The 25,820-nt window shown below is 40.2% G+C and overlaps 2 protein-coding genes across 14 annotated transcripts in view; one reads left to right on the top strand and one right to left on the bottom strand.

Moving 5' to 3' along the window:
• LOC124291538 (muscleblind-like protein 2a) overlaps window positions 1-25,820 on the top strand; it is a 238,834-nt gene that overhangs the window by 171,346 nt on the left and 41,668 nt on the right. For 10 of the 13 annotated variants that reach the window (XM_046728544.1, XM_046728545.1, XM_046728546.1 and 7 more), the window contains one exon: window positions 23,448-23,908. In XM_046728544.1, coding sequence (XP_046584500.1) covers window positions 23,708-23,908 — 201 coding nt within the window. In that variant the 5' untranslated portion in view covers window positions 23,448-23,707. Of the gene's footprint in view, window positions 1-3,474; window positions 3,728-4,035; window positions 4,171-19,143; window positions 19,368-23,447; window positions 23,909-25,820 lie in introns of those variants that run through there. The other 3 variants (XM_046728542.1, XM_046728550.1, XM_046728548.1) reach the window with 3 other exon arrangements.
• Window positions 16,486-17,115, bottom strand: LOC124291536. Its single transcript, XM_046728539.1, has one exon. It carries the CDS (start codon window positions 17,113-17,115, stop codon window positions 16,486-16,488), a length of 630 nt encoding a protein of 209 aa, XP_046584495.1.

A 25,820-nucleotide genomic window follows, 5' to 3' on the forward strand; every position in this document is an offset into this window, starting at 1 on the left:
ATGATGAGTGTAAAATGAGAGATCATCTCCCACAATTGTTGCAGTATTGCACTTCTCACATTCAGGGGGGATTTCCAAAATATCAGGGAGTACATCCTTTTCCAGGTCCCTAGTTTTTGTTCTCGATGTCAAGTTATAAACGTGATATTTTCCTGAGCTGAAAAAAGGCGTTTACTTCGTAGTTGAAAAGGGCAGATGTGTATGTGTTAAATGTGTTGGTAAACTAGCAGGAGCTAGAGCGGGCCCTTTTACGTATGGCGACATCATATTTGGGGCACTTCTGCCAAGTTGACATAGACAGGCCAATGTTTGCAAATCGCCAGGGAGTGTTTGTGGTGGCTAAATATGGCCATGTTCACTTTACCAACCTTGCACCTGCTTGAGCTTAGGTACCAACAGTTTACTTTGAATTTAAACCTTTAAATTTTTATTTCCTTTTATGTGATTGTCAGAATGGTGTTAAATTAATGAAAATTATCAGCCACAAAGACTCCATTTCCTTCAGTGTTTTTTTCCTTAAGATTGAAAAGAGTTCACCTTTAGAAGATAATTTAGATTCACAAAATATCATTTTCAGTGTGATGTTCAGTTAAACAATGGGATACTCGACCTAAGCACCAAAATGTATTTGAATTCTGGTAACCCTTACAACCCATACTCCAGTGACTATAGGTTCACCATGTAGTGACTGTAGGTTCACCATGTAGTGACTATAAGTTCACCATGTAGTGATTATAGGTTCACCATGTAGTGACTATAGGTTCACCATGTAGTGACTATAGGTTAACCATGTAGTGAATGTAGGTTCACCATGTAGTGACTATAGGTTCACCATGTAGTGACTGTAGGTTCACCATGTAGTGAATGTAGGTTCACCATGTAGTGACTATAGGTTCACCATGTAGTGAATGTAGGTTCACCATGTAGTGACTATAGGTTCACCATGTAGTGACTGTAGGTTCACCATGTAGTGACTATAGGTTCACCAAGTAGTGACTATAGGTTAACCATGTAGTGAATGTAGGTTCACCATGTAGTGACTATAGGTTCACCATGTAGTGAATGTAGGTTCACCATGTAGTGACTATAGGTTCACCATGTAGTGACTGTAGGTTCACCATGTAGTGACTATAGGTTCACCAAGTAGTGACTATAGGTTAACCATGTAGTGAATGTAGGTTCACCATGTAGTGACTATAGGTTCACCATGTAGTGACTATAGGTTCACCATGTAGTGAATGTAGGTTCACCATGTAGTGACTATAGGTTCACCATGTAGTGACTGTAGGTTCACCATGTAGTGACTATAAGTTCACCATGTAGTGATTATAGGTTCACCATGTAGTGACTGTAGGTTCACCATGTAGTGACTATAGGTTCACCATGTAGTGACTGTAGGTTCACCATGTAGTGACTATAGGTTCACCATGTAGTGAATATAGGTTCACCATGTAGTGACTATAGGTTCACCATGTAGTGACTGTAGGTTCACCATGTAGTGACTATAGGTTCACCATGTAGTGACTATAGGTTCACCATGTAGTGAATGGTTCTATAGGAATGTTCACCATGTTCACCATGTAGTGACTATAGGTTCACCATGTAGTGACTAGGGTTCACCATGTAGTGACTATAGGTTCACCATGTAGTGAATGTAAGTTCACCATGTAGTGACTATAGGTTCACCATGTAGTGACTATAGGTTCACCATGTAGTGACTATAGGTTCACCATGTAGTGACTATAGGTTCAGACTATAGGTTCACCATGTAGTGACTGTAGGTTCACCATGTAGTGACTATAGGTTCAGACTATAGGTTCACCATGTAGTGAATGTAGGTTCACCATGTAGTGAATGTAGGTTCACCAGATTGTGACCCTGTCCATGAAGGCGTACGACACATAGTTAGTCTCCTGTTAGTGACTGTAGGTTCACCAGAAAGTCTTTCATTTGTTTGAAATTTGATATGAATACAAGCAAGTTTGTGTAGTTTATGGGACCAACTGCATCCCACAGTAACTCAATGACATGTCAAAGCCTCTTCTGTCTGCCTGTGTGTCCATCTGTGTGTCCATTTGTCCATCTGTAGTCTTTTCATTTCTGGAGCACAACTGGAAAACCAATCTATATTTTTCAACAAAACTTGGCAGATACATCAAACAGATCTTGAAGTGTTGCCTTTTGCTATCTGCAGATTTTGAGCATACATATTTTTTCTTGATATCCATGAAAACAATTTCGACAAAATCTAAAAATCAAGCTGGACTTTAAGTAACTGACAGATGGTTTGTTCTTTCAAATTTGTGGAGAGGTTGGCATATTCTGATGACTCTTGTTTTGATGATTAGCATGGAACAACTGAAATTACTAGGTTTTGCTTCATGTTGACCCATCATTCATATCAGATACAGGAGGCACTATGTAGTAGGCGTTACTGTGTTGTGATATTCTGCACAAACTTATAAAGCACTTGGAAGAGAGGGAACCTCTTTCTTTTAGAATCTTTGCAAAATATCAGTTAGAGCATGTACTGTTCCCTGTTCTAAGAGTTCATTTATTGAATTAGGTATTTATTTTTATCTGAGTATTTTGTTTCATGTTAAATGAAATCTAATTGGAAGGGATAATATGAGACAGGGAAACAGGGAATTTGACCATTCATAGTGTTACTGGACAGAAGTCCATTGGCATAGTCTACCGCTAGCAGCTAAACACCTATGGAATCCTGTGACATTTTCAAAACAATGGAGAAAAGAGTATGTATGCAGAGATGTAGGATATTAAAAGTTATATGTGGATCAATAAGGCTGTCTGGCATCATCAGCTATTTGGAATATTGATGAAACTTAACACTGCTTGGGTGAAAACGGATGAAGAAATGTTGATGGAGGTAAAATAAATATTGATCAACTGATCCTCCATAAGGGAGATGAGACTAGGTCCTGTGGTGTGCAGGTACTGATCAATGCAGGTACTGGATGCAGGTTAGCAAGTGTTCCACCATACATTACCTTTCGAGAAAACTATGGAGTAATCTGAACATGTTGTGCAGTTGAATAAATAAAGTATTGCATAATTTTAGGGTTACTGTTATTATCATTTAGTCTGTACCCGAAATGTGAATTCTGTCAGTTTTGTAGGTATTATTGTAGTTCATGTAAGTGAAATGATGAGGCCATGATGAATATGTTTTGCCATTGTTTGATGAGATGATACTAACTGTAGCCTGCCTGAGGTAAAATATAAAGAAATGAATAGATGAGGAGGTTGTGTTGTTTATATATCACCATGACATCAGCTGACGCCAGGCCTAGCTCGGGTCACCAGTCACAAGACCCAGGCGAGGTAGTCAGACACAACAAAAAATTTATCCTGAAAAAGGGAGGCTGCAGGTTTTCTGGAATTACAGAGATTTTTCCTGAGTTACATGCTACAAAGACGCGTGAGGGAGAATCTTGGTGTGTAGCCAATCAGCAGAGACGTCTAATTTTAGCCAATGACGTTGTGTCTGGTGATTCACTGGGTACATGTTACTGTCTGCATGCCTGCTGCCTGCCACTGCTACTACCGCTAGCTGAGTTCGCTGTCAACCTCCGAGGCCAGCCTGCTGCCTTCTGGCACACTCACGCTTTCACACGCTAGTTCTGACTACTGCCATCCAACTGCTTGTCCGCCGACACATGGCAAAAAGATGCTTCATATTTAACAGCCTGACTACAATGGAGTTGTAAGTATTGCCGTGTGTGTTGTTGAGTTGACCTACATAGCAGGAACCCACCTAGGCAGTGAGCGAGGTAGTCAGTGGGGAGATCAGCAGCCAGGTCATCCCAGGTTAATATCAGTGGACACTAACAAGCGGAGACAGTCAGGGACAACAGTGGAGGATATGAACAAGGCCAGTTACTTCAGTGTGTGAATGGGCATGTCTTGATTATTCAATTGCCTGAACGTGTCGAGGAAGAAAGGTGTAGTGGTGAGAGGTAGGCAGAGTGATAACAGGTCTTGTCTTGGCTGTGTCACCAAGCTGTGAGCGTGGTGTCTGTGGTTAGCCAGCCTGCTCATCACAGGTTGACTACTAGGAAACCTGCACTGACTGTAGTCACATGGGCCCAGTTGGCCCGGTGTAGCATCATTGTAGTGCAGCACTCACATGGATGTTCATAGCGGGAGGTAGGTCAGGTGTTCAAATTGTTCCTTCCATGTGTGGTGTCACTTGCAGTTCTGTCTATACATCATTCATTGCATAAGAGATTTGCCTATACTTGTGCTGCATTATCTATGGCTGCAAGGTCTGCTGTCTCTTTCCTTGAATAAATCTGGGCTATAAAATACAAGGCCTAATTGTGGCATAGTAATCAATAATATGCACTTGTTTATTAATATTTAAAACATTTATACTTTGACAAATTGAACAAGAGTTAAAAATAATGTTGTATAAAGTTGTGGAGAAGGTCATTTTGTTGAATTTGTTTGTTGAGCCTTTATTAGTGGTAGACAGGTGTGTCTGTCTGCCGTCTAGCTGCATTGTCGGTCCTGGGAATGTCTGTATTTCTCTAATAAGCATTACTGAAGGATGATCTCAGGATGGCTGGTCGTTGGAAGTGTGTACATGGATTTTGCCAAAAAATCTAAGATGACATGCGGGCTGAACAGTATGTCATGTGTCATGATTTGAAACATTGCAGTCTACAGTAACATAAGGATGGGTTATTAGCGATTTAGCCAGTTTCATCATTAACTTCTGTCACGGCATCTTTTTGAAAGAAATGCAATTCAAACAAAATGCTTGTGTTTAGCCACAGTTCATAGTACACATTGCAAAAATGCTAATCAAAGTTCATGATTAAAAAATACTTTTCACATTTCATATTGAAAAAATACTATTATTCACAGTTCACATTACTGAAATATTATTCTGAGTTCATATAACAGGAATATATATTATGATGACATTATGTATGTATGCAAAGACACATGAACATAAAGTTTAAAGAAATGAAAAGATCAAATCATCAGAAATCAGAATTTTTACAGAATGTTTTGAATTTTTGAAAATGTTTTTGTACTTTTGTAATAATTATTTAACCTCTGTTTGTCTATTAATAGGGAATGGTTACCTGTAGGTAAAGAAGTAATTTATGTGTTGCTGTTTAGTAAGCAGCATACATGGAGGTTGTTTTCTGCTTTGGTTGATAATTCATAGTGAGAATATCTAGGAAAATTATTATTGATTGTCTCAGTGTTGTCACATACATGTTCATTTCATTAAGGTAATTAAAACCATGTTGTTATTAATGATATCTGAAGTGTTTAGCTTAAGAGTATTTCAGAAGACATTTTGTGTGTAAAGTGATAACTGGCCAGTATAAATGAAAGTGGTCATCTGCTGAGGGTTCTGGCTTATTCAGTCAATCGAACCGTATTCCTTCATTGAATTCATTTCATTATTGGCAATCACTAGAATTCATAATTTTTATAATACGACTATTTTTTACTTGAATTTGTTAGTTATCAAAGAGAGATATGCAAACTGGAATGTGTCTAGACAAGGCAGGATAATATTCAACTCTCTTATATATTTCTTTTGGCAGTAACATGGTCACTGGTCACTGGTCGCTGTCATGACTACTTAACACAGTCAACATAGTCAAGACATGTCAGACAATTTATTTTGTTATCATTTGACTGAATGTAAACAATTAACATCAACTGGTGACGTTTTATGGTATTCGTGAAAATATTTGTATTTGTGACCCATTATTGGTGATATGTATTGTCATGGCCTCCTAGTAGATTCATTGCAGCCCTAGTGGAAATTTAGCAGCACCAACAGGGTTGTAGCATTCAATGGCTGCCAGTTGCTTACTACACCTTCATATGCTCCCGTCTTATAAATGCTGTGGATTTAGTCATTAGTTTCTTACATTTTGTCAGTGATAGTTGACTACATTATCCTCTAATTTAACACAACAGATGAGATAATGGGCAGGTCCAAGAACCGCACACAGCATCCCTTGTTTTAAGGATGTTCAATTAAGAACAATCATCTGTGATATAGTTACTCAGAAAAATATAAATTTGTATAAAATAATTGATTGAATTCAGTTCAGTCATTGTTATTTTATGTTTCCATTATGAGATTATGAGATATTTAAGGATGTGCTATTCACTTGGGTCCAGGTTGCTGGTGTGAGTCACAGGTCATCAATACTTCAGGTTGAGGGAACATTTACATATTGGGAAATCATTACTTTTTCCATTATTGAAAATAACAAACTTGTGAAAAACATGCAACATTTTATTAACAATAGCCCCAGGTTGTCAAGTTGAAAGATTAAAAACTACTATTTGATGATAAAATCATCCCAGAACACTGGTGAACTTTAATGATTAATGATTAATAGGGTTGCTGCCACATGTGCCTTACATGATACCATTTAATAATCACATAATGCTAATCAAGTGTAATCCTGAAGATGAAATTTGCAAATTTAATCTGGTGGCATTGTGATGTGGAGCTGTATGGCCTGGGAGACATAATCCCGTGCAACAGCTGCACCCGCCCATTGCTTGGCCAGCCAGCCGGCCCGCGGAAACCATGGTGCCAGAGGACAACATACCTGTGCTGACATGAGCGTACAATCACAGACATTACACGTGCCTTCTCCCCAGCTATGGTTTTGACCTGTAGAAAATGTCACTCTTATAAAGTCAGAAAATCATTCCTGTTTCACATGGCATTACCCAGCAGAATTTGCAAGATCCTTTGTTATAGATGTCTGTTCTCAGAGTATTTGACTTTTCTAAGAAAAAATATTTCTAAAATCTTAATTACTCAAATACTCTTTCAATAAAAACATAAGTTTGTTTGTATATTTTATTGCACTTGCTAACTTCAACACCAAATCACAATTTCACTATAAATGCATCCGGGGAAATCACTCAATGTGTAAAAGTTTTCCCTTAAAAATATAATTGTTCCTATTTAAATATTTTAGACATTTTCAACACATATGGATAAAATTTACATCTGTAACAAAGTGTCATAATTACTAATATTTTAGTAAATCGCGAAAAAGAGAAAGCATTTTCCTAAATTCGTACAGTGGTGCTTAGATGGAGGAAGGTTTCTGGGCATCCCTGCCACATTCTAATTAAACCTGTCACAAATCGGAATGAATTAACTGTATTTTTTCAAATATAACTCCCCACCTTTGAATCTTTTATTTTTTGTCTAATTTCCAAAAACAGAAACAGGATTTTAAGAATGAGCAATAGCCTGACTCACATTATGTAGGGAGAACACTCCTACAGACGAAGATTTGAGTTGTCCAGTGATCAGCCGACATCCGGACTTTAGTTATAGGATTATCTCATTTACCACAGCTTTCAAGTTTCAAACATGGGCAAAAAAAAGTTCATATAAGACTTACGTATATATTTGTCCCACGGAACTGTGATACAAATAAGAGTGGCGTTTCTCAAGTGTAGGGATGATGCAGTAGGTTAAGAACTATTTGAGCTTCTACAGTCATTTGCCTTGGGGACAGTTTGGTAAATCATTTGCAGGTTGATATTACTGCAGCATTACTTCCACAAATAACCATTATAAGCTCCCTTTAGAAAATTGACATTGGGGTGCTGGTAAAAAAATAATCAAGTCACTTTTACTGTTTTCACTGATAACGATTACTTGACGATTTGTCTAAAAGTTAAAAAATGTGTTTGCAGGGAAGTTGGTAGGATGGGGTTGTATGATGTGGGGAAAGGTTTTATTGCTTTTTACATGATACTGCTAATACACTGTGAATGTATACACAGTGTTTTTTACAAACTGTCATTTGTGTAGTAACTGTTTCACAATGAATGGAACCGAGCTGTCATTGGCAGAAGACCCAAGCATATGGTATCAGGCTGCAAATGGAATCCACAGTTTTAATGCAGAAATGTTCGACTGTTGTAATGGACAGGGCATGTTTGACTGCTATAATGGACAGGGCACAAGTCTGCAAGACATGCAAGAACTGCAATGTCAAATGTTTCGCATAGTGACGCAAATACTGTCTTCCTCCCCTCAAGACTTGTGCATGCATTTGTCATTTTCACCTCCTTGGTCCTAGTCTGCACTGACATTTTATTGGCTTGTTTTTTTCTCAGACAGGATCACGGCATCTTTGAGCTGAACACTAGAAGATGGAAAATAAATTACATGCGATAATTTAATGCATGAGCAATGGAGATTTTGGAAACTGTCTGGTGAACTGTGTGGATGATGAAATTATGGTCTTAACCCCTTCTGTCCTAAATCAATCGGAAGATCAAAGTGCAGTCTGTTGTCTGCAACCCTGGCAGTCTGTGTGGCACACTTTCCGTGTTTCCTTCTTACCCAAATAGTATCTCAAACACTGGGACTGTCTGTAACCCTTACTAGTACCTGCAGACACTGGGACTGTCTGTAACCCTTTCTAGTATCTGCAGACACTGGGACTGTCTGTAACCCTTACTAGTATCTGCAGACACCAGGACTGTTTATTACCCTTACTAGTATCTGCAGACACCGGGACTGTCTGTAACCCTTACTAGTATCTGCAGACACTGGGACTGTCTGTTACTCTTACTAGTATCTGCAGACACTGGGACTGTCTGTAACCCTTACTAGTATCTGCAGACACCAGGACTGTTTATTACCCTTACTAGTATCTGCAGACACTGGGACTGTCTGTTACTCTTACTAGTATCTGCAGACACTGGGACTGTCTGTTACTCTTACTAGTATCTGCAGACACTGGGACTGTCTGTAACCCTTACTTGTATCTGCAGACACCGGGACTGTTTATTACCCTTACTAGTATCTGCAGACACCGGGACTGTTTATTACCCTTACTAGTATCTGCAGACACCAGGACTGTCTGTTGTTTTTTAATTGTTCCCAATGTGATGAGTACAAAAACATGATGAGTACAAGCATATAGAGGAATGTGTGCACATACAAGCTAGTCGGCTCAATAGCGATATAGTACACTAAGTGCATTGAATATCAATGTTAGTGATATGTTCTTTGTTTAATAGTCATTCAGGGATAAATTCAGGGATGAGAGGAAACCATTTGACTAAAAAGCTTTCAACATTATTATTTCTTCTGGCGATGAATGATTCAGTGGTAAATATGTCTTTCAATATCCTTAAGTAATTATCAACTTTTGGAATTGTTTTTGTCAAAGAGCAAGTGTAAATATATCTCTTAGCAGATAAGATTATGTGGTTCAGTAATGGGTTCTTACCTAAAAAGCCAAACCAGATCAAAGGTTTTGTCAAATTAAGTGTTTGGATACGTTTCGTAATCCACTGTTCAAGTTTCTTCCAGAAAGTTTTGGTTTCATCACATTCCCAATATACATGGCATAAAGTTTCAACAGAATCATTACACAAAGAAAATATTGTATTGTCCATCAGATTCATTCTAAAAAGTTCTTTTTTGGTATAAACAATTCCGTGCAGAAATTTATATTGAAAATCTAACAGTTTCACATCTCTTCAATTTTTTCTACAAGTATGAAAAATCAAATGCCAATCAAAATCAATACAGTCAAATAATGTTTCCCATTTTTGGCATATGTGAGGTTTAACATTTTCAGATAACAATTTATCATAAAATAATCTTGAACCTTTTCTTGGGGATATGAAATCCTTTTGGAGTGAATTTATTGTGAGGTCATTTAAGTTTATATATCTATATTCCTTTAAAGTCTTTTTCCAAGGTTCAGGTAAAATATATATAACATATCCAAGATCTAAGTGAGTACCTTTTATATCAAATTTAAGCGTCAATTGATCAAGGATATAAACCCATGTTCATCACAAAGATCTTTGATCGTCAAGATTCCACTTTTAGCCCAGTGACTAATGATGTGATTTGAGTTTTTAAAATTGTTATTCAACCATAAAGGTTGGGCTAAGATTTCGTTAATGTTTTCTGCATCTATGGTATTTTTGATACAATATAATTTCCATGCTTTTAATACGTCTTTCCAAAAAGGATTATCAACTGCAACTATATTCTGAAAATTTGCTCCATATTTTAGCATATACTTAAAAGGAAACTTGCATGGGTTATCCGGATTGGGTTTTTTTAAGTATAGTTTGAGTGTAGATAATTTCATGGCGTTAACAAAGGTTTTAATATCAATCATCCGTAGCCCCATTTTGTAATCTTTTTTTATAAAGTGCTCCGTTTGATTTTGTCATTTTGTCATTCCAGATGAATTTAAAAATACTCTCTCAAGCGGTGAGAAAATCATCTGGGGGTTAGGCAAAGTGTTAAAAATATGAACTAATTTGGAAAGAGCCAATGTCTTAATAACAGTAATTTTCCCTATCAGCGTCAAATGTCTTTTTCTCCAAGTTGCTAGTAATCTATTAATTTCTTCTAGTCTTTTCTTTGTGTTAATAACCCATAAATCATTCAAATCCGGAGTAAATTTAATTCCTAATACTTCAAATTGTTTTCTTCGCCATTGTATATTCAAATCTTCACATAGTATATCCCTGCTACCAGCTTTTGAGCCAATCCAGATTGCTTTAGTCTTATCTTTGTTTATCTGTCTGTTAACCCTTACTAGTATCTGCAGACACTGGGACTGTCTGTTACCCTTACTAGTATCTGCAGACACCGGGACTGTCTGTTAACCCTTACTAGTATCTGCAGACACCGGGACTGTCTGTTAACCCTACCAGTATCTGCAGACACCGGGACTGTCTGTTACCCTTACTAGTATCTGCAGACACCGGGGCTGTCTGTTACCCTTACTTGTATCTGCAGACACCGGGACTGTCTGTTACCCTTACTAGTATCTGCAGACACTGGGACTGTCTGTTACCCTTACTAGTATCTGCAGACACCGGGACTGTCTGTTAACCCTACTAGTATCTGCAGACACTGGGACTGTCTGTTACCCTTACTAGTATCTGCAGACACCGGGACTGTCTGTTAACCCTACCAGTATTTGCAGACACCAGGACTGTCTGTAACCCTTACTTGTATCTGCAGACACCGGGACTGTCTGTTTTCCTTACTAGTATCTGCAGACACCGGGACTGTCTGTTACCCTTACTTGTATCTGCAGACACCGGGGCTGTCTGTTAACCTTACTAGTGTCTGCAGACACCGGGGCTGTCTGTTAACCCTACCAGTATCTGCAGACATTTGGACAATCAGTTGACAGCCTTTCATTCAACAGCACTTGTCCTGTTTGGGGTTATTGAGACAGGGTAATATGTGTAGACACTTGGACCGTATACCAATTTAAGCATGAGGCTATAAAATCAATCAAAAAGAGCCTAGTTCATTTAGAAACTCATTAAACATGCCTTCCAGAAGAGACAAGACAAGATTTATTTCAGTGCTATAAATGCTAATGGCATTTTATGTCCTGTGTCAACTGAATACTAATATGTATGGCATTTTTCAGTATGTATATCAATGTTGAAGCTGTGTTTGATACTGAATGATCACTCAAGCCAAATACACTACGGTGTGACTGTATGAATAATGTGCCATCTGAGACATGTACACATGGCTATAGCAGTTGTACTTTAACTGTCAGTTGCCAACTGACTGGGGGCCTTTTTGGCTAAAGAATCTCTGAGTAGACTAGCATTGCAGTGTCACAGAAGTTCTTGCTGTTAGGACAGGAATGATCAAAATGTGCTGCCAGTTTTATGCATGACTGTAAGCACAATATCAAGTTCAGCAAAACATACGTCTGTCTGCAGCATGTGTGTGCAAAACATCTATTTACTCCTCCAGGTTTTAGTGATTTGATGTATAGTGTTACATTTTTCAAGGAGTGCATTTTGCTCTGGTCCAACAAATTACTGTGTTAAATATTATTATGATACAGTATTTTAAAAAGTGTTATATACTGAGTATACATGTGCTAAAGAAGTCCAGCATGACATTGATGTCACATTAAAATCATATTTTAGAATCAAGGATTATATAAATCTGGGTCAAGATTGATCCAAGGAGGAGATGCACCTTGGGTGAGGCAAGTACCTGCAAACAAGCCATAGTTTAGGTGAGTTTAGGTATCTGCAAACAAGCAGTAGCTTGGGTGAGGCAAGTACCTGCAAACAAGCTGTAGCTTGGGTGAGGCAAGTACCTGCAAACAAGCTGTAGCTTGGATGAGGCAAGTACCTGCAAACAAGCAGTAGCTTGGGTTAGGCAAGTACCTGCAAACAAGCTGTAGCTTGGATGAGGCAAGTACCTGCAAACAAGCAGTAGCTTGGGTGAGGCAAGTACCTGCAAACAAGCTGTAGCTTGGATGAGGCAAGTACCTGCAAACAAGCTGTAGCTTGGGTGAGGCAAGTACCTGCAAACAAGCTGTAGCTTGGATGAGGCAAGTACCTGCAAACAAGCTGTAGCTTGGATGAGGCAAGTACCTGCAAACAAGCTGTAGCTTGGATGAGGCAAGTACCTGCAAACAAGCTGTAGCTTGGATGAGGCAAGTACCTGCAGACAAGCTGTAGCTTGGGTGAGGCAAGTACCTGCAGACAAGCCGTAGCTTGGGTGAGGCAAGTACCTGCAAACAAGCAGTAGCTTGGATGAGGCAAGTACCTGCAAACAAGCAGTAGCTTGGGTGAGGCAAGTACCTGCAAACAAGCCGTAGCACTTGGGTGAGGCAAGTACCTGCAAACTAGCTGTAGCTTGGAAAGTGCCCACAAACAGCTGTAGCACCAACAAAGAAGCTGTAGCTTGGGTGTGGCAAGTACCTGCAAACAAGCTGCACCTAGGAAAGTGCCCACAAACAGCTGTAGCACTAACAAAGAAGCTGTAGCTTGGGTGAGGCAAGTACCTGCAAACAAGCTGTAGCTTGGAAAGTGCCCACAAACAGCTGTAGCACCAACAAAGAAGCTGTAGCTTGGGTGAGGCAAGTACCTGCAAACAAGCTGTAGCTTGGAAAGTGCCCACAAACAGCTGTAGCACCAACAAAGCATTTGCAGCTCAGGTAGTTGCAAGTACCCAGGTCCACTGGTCGGAGGAAAGTTGATTTATTTCCTTCATCGACTGATGGCTGAGCTTGTGTTTGACGCCGCATGAGCACTACAGTTGCACCATGGAAGATCTTGGAGCAAGTAACATCCTCTGAACACAATGCCATTCTTCATGGATGACAATGCTAGACCACATTGTGCATGTGCCGTCAGTGATTTCTTACGTCAAGAGACAGTAGCAACTCTATCTTTAAACCCACAGGAGTCTAATACAGTCAATGAGGAAGAGGGTCAGTGATGTTTTAGCGGTTGTCCGTGGTAACACCAGATATTGACACTGCTCGGTTATCGATACTTCTATGGTATTTTTAGGATAGTTTTTCATTCTTTTTAACTTTTGCCATTCAATTAATCCCTTGAGAGTCAGTATATCCATATAATAAGTTAAATTGAAATTTGGGTAAATTCCTTTACTATGGAAACTATGGGGTATTGTGATACTTTTGTCCTTGTGTATATATACAAGTCAGTCATACCATGGGTGAGGCAAGTACCCACAAAACACCAGCAGTTGCACCTAGGGTGGCAAAGCTGAGATGCCTTGGGCTGCAGCATACTGCAGATCTGATTATGATAAGTTGTGGTATCTATAGCAGCTGTTGTGCCCCAATAACCAGGTGGCAAGCCAGCTACAGAAGGAAGGGAGGCCATCGACTCTAGAAATCTGCATGTTGGTGCCGCTGTCGCAGAGCATTCGCTATTGTCTTGTGACTGATGGACGATGTTTGAATTTCCAATATCCTTGGCTTGCATTATGCAGGTACCTTGAGGATACATTTATGACTGGTTTGCAGACAGAATTTCTTACATGGTCGTTGGAGTCATTCCCCGGGGATGAAAAAACAGCACTATCAATTATTTTTCGACTTGGTGGAAAGCCAGCGAATTGATTTTGTCTCCTGGATGTCACTTCACTTTGACAGTATTCCGTGCAACTTGTAAATAGAAAAGACATCAAGAAATTTAAACCCTGTGAGATGAGGAGAGGAGAAAAATAGCCATGCAGCTGACAGTTGAAGATCCTTTTTACATAGATGAGAAACTAGTCAAGTACATGATTAATTAGATTGAACTTAACTTTCCAGCCATTCATTATGTCAAATACCAATCGTATTACATGTGCCCATAGCCTGAGGATAAGGGAGCATCAACTTATATGGATTGGATGCTTACTTCATTTATCTCCAGATATAGATATCTGAAATTTAAAGGTCACATGCAACGTAAAACACAACTTTGCAGATTCTGATACCTTTCGGTATGGACTTACCGAAACAAATCGTCAAAAATGCAAATTCAACTTATAAAGTTAAAAAATAACGCGATGAAAAAAACGCGCGAAATCGGAGTTCAAACGTTTCACTAATTTTCCCCCGACTTTTCTGGGGAAAACAGGTTTCAACAGCTGGGCTCCGCTCATAGCACGTGCGCAGTGAAATAGGTTCGCGCAGCTTGGAAGCCGGGTTGTCGGGTGAATACCGGTGAAGGTTTGGTGTGAGCTATTTTCTAATGTTTTGTTGATATCTCACAGGCGCGAGCTTTTCATATGTTATGACAGTAAATTAACTGTTTATATAATTTCATTTGTCTATTTCACCACACGTTCTTCTTACCGAGTCACTTTCGCAGTTCTATACTTAAAAGCAATGTAATTATTTAGCGTTGACAGAATTTCTAACTGTGATATAGATATGTCGTTGTCACAGACAAAACTCAATGTCTTGTTTTATTGACACCTGTGTGTCTGCCTGCCTGTCTGCTAATGACAATATTCAATACACAGCTGCTATCACTGACCACATGCAATTTGAACTTAACACCAATCAGGCTATACACCATAAACAAAATGCATTGATTTATGGCCCGAGTTCGGTCTCTGTCACATTATGTAATTACACAGACAGGCAGGTGTGATACTTGAACACATGACATGTTATGATGTCTGTTGATTGCAAAATGTTATACACAAAAAATGAGCATGTATTTACAAAACCCAACATCTCTATATATACACACACAATGAGCCGTGAAGGCATCTGTAAATGAACCAGCCGTTACACTTGAGTGCACACCCACCCGCTCTGACTGGGTTCGGTATCCCGGCTGCTTCGTTTCGAGGGAAGTAAACCGAAGTACACAATTTTGCACTTTTGATTTGCGATTGTACGCTTATAATTTTGTTTATATGTTTTTTCATTACCAGCAATGTATATTATATGTCATGAATAAGTGATAATTGTGTTTTAATTATGTTTGATTTTTTGGTTGCATGTGACCTTTAAGTGATGAATATTTTCTTGATGAATATGTACAGGATAATGGCCTGCATCTTATATTGGCAAATATTAATGGATACCTTTGCTATTGTAGGCCTCATGAACCTCTGTTAATTTGCAATATGTGTGCCAGAGTGAAGATGTATTTTGCATTTCCTACTATATATTCGAATAATAATCATTCAATTTCTGTTGTCCATCAACCAAGTTCATGCTTTACTAGCACCTTTTTCAGTTGTTTTTGAATGAAAATATCATTAAAGAATAAGAGTGTCATAGCATTTTTATGTAAGAAAATTTAATATCTGTTTTGTGTGCAGATTGTTTTGACGTGATTGTGTTATGTGCATATTGTTTTGTTGCAGATTCTTACACTATTTCATTAGAACACTACTGTACATATCAGTTCAAGTTGTGAAGTGATGAAACATTATTTCAGCAGAAGTTCATCACCAGTGATGAAAAGGTCTGGTGAAGAACTTACATGTCAAAAGGAGAAGTTTGAGAACTAATGTTCTAGTTATCACTTGTTATTCATGACAGTACAGGATCAGAGTTGTACCAGCAAATTAAGAGAATGCACTGATAAAAACCTGAAAATATTTAATATTTGATATGTTAGTTTGTGTTATCTGATGAGAGTAGGTCTCACGGGTAATTGTGTCATGATGAGTTGCGTGAGACTCATTATTACTGTCCCAGAATGCAATACAATGATGCAAAGCAACACTTTTTTTTTAGCATCAGTATGAGACATTTAGTCTGACAGTTTCAATCCTCTTGGTTGTAGGATTTTGGAAATTACACTTTTCATTACACTATTCAGTCTGTGTCTGTGATATTAAACAGAAAGACAGTGTCAGCCATAGTGTTGACATATATCTCTCCTAGATTTCTCATAGGAGACCTAAAATTACAAATGCTTTCAAGCCTCAGCAGAATATTCATACATTATGAAGCCAGCCAGCACTGTAGTCTATTGTATGAAACTGTATGTATCTAGGTTATAAGATAGGGTTTGCTGGTCGCTTGTTAATTGGGAATGTCAATATTCTGGTGGTAGTCTCGCTTCACCGGTATCCATTGTTTGTATGGGGATGTAGCAGGCCCAATTCAGGAGACATGGAAAATATGATGCATGGTCTTTCAGAGGTAATCATGTAGGGGCACAAAGAACAGTCCATGTAGGGTACAAACAGACCATGTAGGTGCAGATAGAGGGGATCATGTAGGTGCTGATAGAGGAGACCATGTAGGTGCAGATAGCAGGGACCATGTAGGTGCTGATAGAGGAGACCATGTAGGTGTAGATAGCGGGGACCATGTAGGTGCAGATAGAGGAGACCATGTAGGTGCAGATAGAGGGGATCATGTAGGTGCCGATAGAAGAGACCATGTAGGTGCAGATACAGGGGACCATGTAGGGTACACAGACCATGTAGGTGCAGATAGCGGGGACAATGTAGGTGCAGATACAGGGGACCATGTAGGGTACACAGACCATGTAGGGTACACAGACCATGTAGGTGCTGATAGAGGAGACCATGTAGGTGCAGATAGAGGAGACCATGTAGGTGCTGATAGAAGAGACTATGTTGATGCTGATAGAGGAGACCATGTAGGTGCAGATAGAGGAGACCATGTAGGTGCAGATAGAGGAGACCATGTTGATGCTGATAGAGGAGACCATGTAGATGCTGATAGAGGAGACCATGTAGGTGCTGATAGAGGAGACCATGTAGGTGCAGATAGAGGGGACAATGCAGGTGCTGATAGAGGGGACCATGTTGGTGCAGATAGAAGGGACCATGTATTTGCAAAAAGAGGAGACCAGATAGCGGGGACCGCAGATAGCGGGGACCATGTAGAGACAGATAGAGGGGTACACAGACCATGTAGGGTACACAGAGACCATGTAGGGTACACAGAGACCATGTAGGGTACACAGACCATGTGGGGTACACAGAGACCATGTAGGGTACACAGAGACCATGTGGGGTACACAGAGACCATGTAGGGTTCACAGACCATGTTGGGTACACAGACCATGTGGGGTACACAGAGACCATGTAGGGTACACGGAGACCATGTAGGGTACACAGACCATGTAGAGTACACAGAGACCATGAGGGGTACACAGAAACCATGTGGGGTACACAGAGACCATGTGGGGTACACAGATACCATGTAGGGTACACAGAAACCATGTAGGGTACACAGAAACCATGTAGGGTACACAGACCATGTAGGGTACACCGAAACCATGTAGGGTACACAGAAACCATGTAGGGTACACAGAGACCATGTGGGGTACACAGACCATGTGGGGTACACAGACCATGTAGGGTACACAGAGACCATGTAGGGTACACAGACCATGTAGGGTAAACAGACCATGTAGGGTACACAGAGACCATGTAGGGTACACAGACCATGTAGGGTACACAGAGACCATGTAGGGTACACAGACCATGTAGGGTACACAGAGACCATGTAGGGTACACAGAGACCATGTAGGGTACACAGAAACCATGTGGGGTACACAGAAACCATGTGGGGTACACAGAGACCATGTGGAGGTTACACAGAGACCAGAGACCATGTAGGGTACACAGAAACCATGTAGGGTACACCGAAACCATGTGGGGTACACACAGACCATGTAGGGTACACAGAGACCATGTGGGGTACACAGAAACCATGTAGGGTACACAGAAACCATGTAGGGTACACAGAAACCATGTAGGGTACACACAGACCATGTAGGGTACACAGAGACCATGTGGAGTACACAGAAACCATGTAGGGTACACAGAGACCATGTGGGGTACACAGAAACCATGTGGGGTACACAGACCATGTGAGGGTACACAGACCATGTAGGGTACACAGAGACCATGTAGGGTACACAGAAACCATGTAGGGTACACAGACCATGTAGGGTACACAGAGACTATGTAGGTGCAGAGAGAGAGGGGACCATGTAGGGCAGATAAAAGGGAACATGTGTAGTCAGGTGACTATTCATGTTGTGTCATCATGTTGTGTCATGTTGAGTCAGACGACTGTTTATGTTGTGTTTTACAGAGTCCTATGATGGGGTTATGCATAGAACAAATAATTTAGTGTTTGGTGTCCAATTTGCAGATCTGTTACGTACCTGATTTATTTCGATTGGTTATGTGTGTCTCAAATGGATAAATACTGACAGACTCGAATTCATTGAAATTCAGTGAGCATTTAAAGAGCACGAGTTCTCATAATACTCCATGTTCCGAATGTCCTGAGAGAGTTCATTACTGTAGAGTGTTGTGTTGTAATTATGCAGATAGCAGCAAGTATTTGAAAGGTTTTTCCCATAAGCCAGAATAATTGATTTATTGTTATGTAAGTCAATAACATGGGTGAAATTCACAGGGGAAAATTTGAAAACATTTTCAGTTTAAATGTCTATAACAGTTATCGTAGCAAACAATTGACAAAATTTAGTAGCGTCTGATTTGTAATTTCCACTGAACTAGATATATGATCAGTTTGAACAGAGACAACAAATTTGCTACCCTGAAGATGATTCTTCCATTCATCCTATATGTAGCTCAAGTAGGTCAGTATTCAGGCTGAAGCATCTAAGTATAGCCAGTGGCCTAGATGATCAGCCACACAGAAACATGTTACCTGTACTAATAACTGGCAATCAAAGCTTCTCGCACGTTGTGAGTAGTTGGCAAACCAACCAGCAGGTCATTTAATACATAGGTCTGTGGAGCTATTTCAAATTGGTTAACAATCCGTATCCCACCAGCATTAGGCTTGTACTGATCTCCCTTTAATGGGCTTTGGTTGTTCGCTACACACCTAGCGGGCTCTTGTGTCACTGCTACAGCCGCTACAAACAGATTGCAACAGATAAAGGAAGTACGTTTTGGCGGGAGTGAGCTCACAAAGCACTCTGGGATAGCTTCTTAGTGATAAAGAATTGAACAGAAGCACATGTTTAGGGAATGGACAGTAGACGCTATGAATTGGAACGAAAGAAGGGTGAGTAAATTTGTAGAATACGTGACTTGAAATCAGCATGTTGAGGTGACATGGCCTGCTGTCAAGGAGAACAGTCTCGAACCAGTGTTTACTGAAGACTGTGTTTTCCAGCTTTGCTGGCTGATAAAACTCGGGGCTAGCTTGTCACATGTACTGTGTTGCGTGGCCTGGCCCTTTAGCCAGATTGTTCATGTATGTGCACCGGTACGTGGTGGCGTGCATGTATGTCATTACAGTTGGGCCAGGTAAAGGGAGACACACAGGTATCCCACCTCACTCATCGGGTCACAGCTCAGATGGTAGTGGAATTTGACATGCTGGACATTTGACAGTACATTTTTGTGATCATTTGCCTGTTTGTATTTACTGGTTTGACTGATACATGATACAGGTTAGGAATATGTGTATGTAGATTTTCACAATTTTTAAACTGCAGTGACTTTCCTTCTGTTTTACTGGTGTATGGTGGACTGTCGGTCAGGTTGTACTTCCTGGTGTGGGGACATGGGTCACAGTAGATTGCTGTGTGTCTCTGGTGAAACCAGGACACACAGTTGGGCACAGTATAGAATGACTTAGGATTTAGGTTCACGAGTTCACAGTGTTTGAGGATTATGCATGGCTGCTCAAGTGAATATGTTAAATTGTTCCATTATGTACAGCCCTGTTGGCCAGTCTGAAACATTACTGAAAGAGATACCTGCATGAAGATGCATGATAGAAATTCAGTGTTTCTGAAGTGAATGTAGAATATATAAGAATGTATGTGTATGAAACATATCATATAATAGGTACAGATTGGAGGCAGTACAAATGTCACTTGGCTCTTTGAGGAATAGTGTATATTTTCCTGTATTCTTAAAGTAGCAGATGGCATGTAATATGTTGTATGTTTGTACCAGAGGGATGTCTTCTATAGCATTAACTATATTGGTTAGCTTGTCATGTTCTAGTTGGTGTATCAGGCAGCAATAAAAGTTCTGAAATCTTAATTTAAAGTGATCACTATGCTAGTGTATGTCCACCTTTTTCACATGGGAGTGTGTTGATGTTGACCATTGTTCAAATACTCCAAACCTTGACAATGAGAGCTGGCGCACAAACAGTTTGCCAGGAGGGAGAGAGTGAGGTCACGTGATGTAGGCTTGTCTGGTCGGCTTGACATTTGTGCACAGATCAGCTTAGCATTCACCTCAGACCAACTGTACATTATCATACTGTCTCATAGTGTCTTAGTGTTTCTTGACTACATGCATATATTGGTAGGAGGAATATTTCTGTGCCTCTTGACATATATTGGGTGGTTGAAGCTTGGTTTTCCTGTATTTGTGTTCTACTGTATCAATCAGTAAATGGTGTAAGAAATAATGCTGGTTTCACACTCTGTCAATCAGGTATTTTAATTTTGTGCACTTTCTTATCGTCGGACAATAATTTTACCTTATGTACATTCATTCTCTTAACATTCATGCAAAGATTAATTTCTAATGACATTATACAAGTACTTGTTGTTGGATGTGTGTGATTTGAGACATCAATGCCAGTCTAGAGCAGGGTGTTTTGTTGTGCTGGCATTCCTCATTCACTGGGTGGGGAGGAAAAACACATCTTACCATGTGTGGCGGAATTCACAGGCAGTTAGTCAGGCCTCCCATCAATGCAGACAACAGATGACACATTGGATCTGGCCAGTACGTGCCGAAGGTACATGGGTCCAGGCATGGTCCCCAGCATTGACATGCCAAATGTACATGGGTCCAGGCATGGTCCCCAGCATTGACATGCCACAGGTACATGGGTCCAGGCATGGTCCCCAGCATTGACATGCCCAAGGTACATGGGTCCAGGCATGGTCCCTTGCAGTTATGTGACCAAGGTGCATGGGTCCAGGTATGGTCCACAGCATTGACATGCCCAAGGTACATGGGTCCAGGCATGGTCCCTTGCAGTTATGTGACCAAGGTACATGGGTCCAGTCATGGTCCCCAGCATTGACATGCCCAAGGTACATGGGTCCAGGCATGGTCCCTTGCAGTTATGTGACCAAGGTACATGGATCCAGGCATGGTCCCCAGCATTGACATGCCCAAGGTACATGGATCCAGGCATGGTCCCAAGCGGTGACATGCCCAAGGTGCATGGATCCAGGCATGGTCCCAAGCGGTGACATGCCCAAGGTGCATAGGTCCAGGCATGGTCCCCAGCATACTGTCTGTATGAATTATGTAGAGCTATTATCATGTTCAAATTACGATTTAATATTCAAATGTTCTTTTGTGCCTTCAACTTAGAGAAAATGTGTCAATATACTGTCATATTGTGCATGTCCTATGGTCTAAAGCTGACCCTGGCACAGCACTGCCCACCAATCACAGGGAGGCAGAGCTGTGGTAGCTGGCAATTATCTCCCTGCTCCTCCTTCTCCTCCCCAGGGATAGGCAGCATTGTTCTCCATTTGTCTGTGCCACTGACCTAGATTAGGGCCACAGCTGTTTCATCTTTGGGTGTGCCAGGTCATGGCCTGACAGCCTCTGGGTCAGCTAGGGTCACTGGTCAGACAGGAGAACAAGAAATACACACCCTGTGGCTACTGTGTATGTGTGTGTTACTGTGTGTATTTTCACCACATGGGTCTCATCACACCTCCACTTTCATAGTCCCTGTCTCTTGTTTTCAGTCTGAAATGCCATTGATTTACATGAAATATAATTAGTGTAAATAATTAGTTTAATGTTGGTGTTATTAGATCAAAGGATTTCTATGTGTTATATAGCAGGCTTGATGAAGCTGATTTGGCCGTCATGTGACAGATGCCAGGAGATGCGTTGAAAGACAGAAACCTGACTTCTTCACTTTTAGCGTTTAAAATGTCTGTTGTGTGTCAGGATTTAAGAGGAATAGGATGAGCATCACATGCAGTTATGTCACATATTCAAATAGATTTCTTAATCTAATTAAATGCCGAGTGTCACACGGCATAGACGGCATCACAAATCATGCAAATTGAAAACTTCCTGAAGAACATGTGTTGTTTCTCAAAGATGTTCAGCACTCTTGCCTTCATATGAATCATATGAGAAGTCGTCAACTTGGAAATGACACTTTTAAATATGATGTGACATGGTGATATGGCCGGTATGAGTGGTGCGGGGGTTTCTTGTGTGGGTGATGAGCTGGAGGCTGTCAGGACTAGTCTAGCTGGCTCTAAGTGGAGAGCTGATTCTCAAGTGGGAAGATGGAGAAGGAATGTTAATGGCTTTTAGAAATGACGAAAATCCTTGTAATCAGTTACTGCAGCTGGCCAAGAGATGTTGTGTGGATAGACAGGGAGGTTGTTCCTGTAGTCCAGCTGGCCAAGAGATGTTGTGTGGATAGACAGGGAGGTTGTTCCTGTAGTCCAGCTGGCCAAGAGATGTTGTGTGGATAGACAGGGAGGTTGTTCCTGTAGTCCAGCTGGCCAAGAGATGTTGTGTGGATAGACAGGGAGGTTGTTCCTGTAGTCCAGCAGGAGTGGGTGCAGCTGGCTCCCAATTGTCACATGTCACTCAATTCTTCCATGTCTGGCAGCCCGCTCTGTGCATGTAATGATATCTATATCATATGTACCAGAAAATAACATTCATGTACACTATGTCTTTTAGAGATTTTGCCACAAAAATACATTCCTATAGCAAATGACAAACAGTTCTATATCCTTTTCACAGATATTTTGGGCTGGAGCTCTACATGTTGTGTGTTTGTCAATTTCAAACTACAGATTTGTCAGTATGTAAACCTTGAGCCCCACTCCTTCCTGGTGATAATAGATATTACATCCTGAAACTAGGATCAGGTTCTTGTCAGTTATGTTTTATCAACTGTTGTGAAACAAGGAAGCTGATACATTGGCTGGTGTGGACAGGACGATATTGGACTGACATTCTGTGTCTTTATTAGGTAGTACTGTTTGGACAGGAAGTTTGTTTTATTCATTATGATTTTCCAAACATTGTAAAACAGTGTAAGGTGAAAAGATCAAGCAACTATTATTAAGTTTGTCTTGTTTGAATGTATTTTTAAGGTGCCTGTTGTGTGTTTCAGATACTTGATACTGGAGAAAGCTAACACCCTCCTCCCCTAGTGCGAGACAGCAACAGTCAAGTGTCCTACAGAGTGCTATATTCACTGACAGATCAAGGCAAAGTGGCTTCTACACCAGGACTCTACTATCCTCATATGACCTCTACCATCTGTGTCCTACTAGCTACACATTTAGTTGGTCTCTTATGGTGACTCTTGTTTGAGTACTTAGTGTTTAAACCCATTGTCTTTCATATCTTGCCCAGCGAGTAACTCTTGGTATGGCCATGGTGAATCCTATGCTGAATCTAGCCATTCCTAACCCCAATGTTAAGGACTCAAGATGGCTTACACTGGAAGTTTGCCGTGAGTTCCAACGGAACAAATGCACACGCACGGAGAATGAATGCAAATTTGCTCATCCACCTCCACATGTGGAAGTACAGAATGGGCGGGTGATAGCCTGCTTTGATTCCATAAAGGTAAGTTCAGTGTTGTGTGAGGTGTTGAATGTTCACACAAACTTCTTGTCACTTTTGTTAAGCAAGCTTGACTACAACCAACATTAGTAGTAATGGCCTACTGTAATCAATTCTGTTATAATTACCAAAATATTATAAATACTGGAACATTGTAATTATAAATGAGTAGTATGTCATAATATCTATTTGCTATTGATGTTGCTTTTTCTTACAACTAGAGTACATTTTATGGAAACCTTGGTCAGTGTGTTAGTAGTAGAACACAAGTGTTGAGTTTCAGTCTTTCTGAAGTCTCTCAAAGTGTTTTTTTATACCTACAGTAGACATCAAATCCTGTCATAAAATTGGTTTACCTTGTATTGATGAGCTCCACTTCCCATGCTATTGTGGTACGGTATGGCTGACACTTGTGTATGTCTGTGCTGGACAGTGTTGTGCCTCTTGTCCCAACTGTTGTACAGTGTTGTTCATATTGTCTGGATATATATCACCAGTGGGGTGTGCATGCATTCAACTACAGACTGTGGCATTGCCCACTTTCAGAATGTTTGGATCTCAGATATTGTTCAGATATGCTGGATTCCCAGTGTTGATAGACTAACAACTAGTCTCTGAAATGAACATATTTTACTGAAAAAAGTTCATAGTAAAAGAAAATATATATAATGAAAAGGAGCCCTGAGACTTTCTTCATTTCCTGAAGCTGAGGAAATCTAGACTTGCCACATTTTCTAGACTTGTGTGGGCTTTCTTGGATATATTTGCTTCAGGGTCTGTACGAGAGACTACAGTGTTGAGTGTTTCCTGTGATAGAGAGCCTGATAGTAAATCTTCCATTGTGTTGGTGCCACCCCAATGTGCCCTAGTGATGCCATCTGCATCATACACTGCTTTTGCTTTCAACTATGAAATAACTAAGAGTAGAAATCTTTTATTTGAGTTCAGAATATTGACTGACCAGGAACATTAGGTCTTCAAGAATCAGATTTTTCTCACTCAGGCTTTCAATTTTACCACACCCATGAAGACTTGCCATGAATATTCTACTAGTCTGATTACATTGATTACATGGCGCTTTTTAACATTTCTAATTAAACTAGAAAGCTTGTGATGCAGCATCATGTCCATTGTGAGCTGGAGTACCCAGCTCCTGCATGAGCCTCTCTCACTGCACCTGCTTTTACCAGCTCCTCACACAACTTCTTTCACCAGAAGGGCTTTAAGATGACGATTGAAAAACTGACAAATTGAATGTGGGTTGAGGAGGGTTCTACCAGATATAATTTGCATATATATTGTTGACCACAAAGACAGAAGGTCAGCTGTCAGATTCTGTGACCCAAGACAATTGATTGTTATTCTCTGAGGGAAAGCTTTCATCAATAGAGACGGTGCAGGTCATCTTAGGGCATGTCTAAGATTTCAAATGAATTTCATGACTGGAAATAGTATTTTATTATTGTGGAAGCAATATTTGTCTCACATTGTGCTTGATTTGTAATTCTTTTCATAAATTCATGATATATGATATTTGTGTTGTGATATTGTCATGTTAAAGTGCAAAAAGTCAGGGAAGCTTTCTGTATGTAAGTGGTGAATATGCTATGATTTAGAAATTGTTTTTGACATTGCATTGTGGAGCTGCAAATCCTTTTAATATGACATGTCAGAATGACATCCAAGGTGTCTGGTCCGAACTCAGTATTACAGAGCTGATTGTCCTTGTAAGTTGTATCATGTACATGCTCACAAATGTCCATTTGAACCTTGCATGACTTTCACTCATGTTAAGAAATGTTACTTTGAAGACAGAGACATGCACCTAGTGCTGCAGGTAATTGGCACTATCATATGATATATTTGCCACACTTTGCCTATATGTAAGTGGCAGGGACCCTGAGTCTGGTCATCT

The sequence above is a fragment of the Haliotis rubra genome, unplaced genomic scaffold, assembly GCF_003918875.1.
Source record: "Haliotis rubra isolate DU_JTF1 unplaced genomic scaffold, ASM391887v1 Scf495, whole genome shotgun sequence".
Classification (NCBI taxonomy): Eukaryota; Metazoa; Mollusca; class Gastropoda; order Lepetellida; family Haliotidae; genus Haliotis; species Haliotis rubra.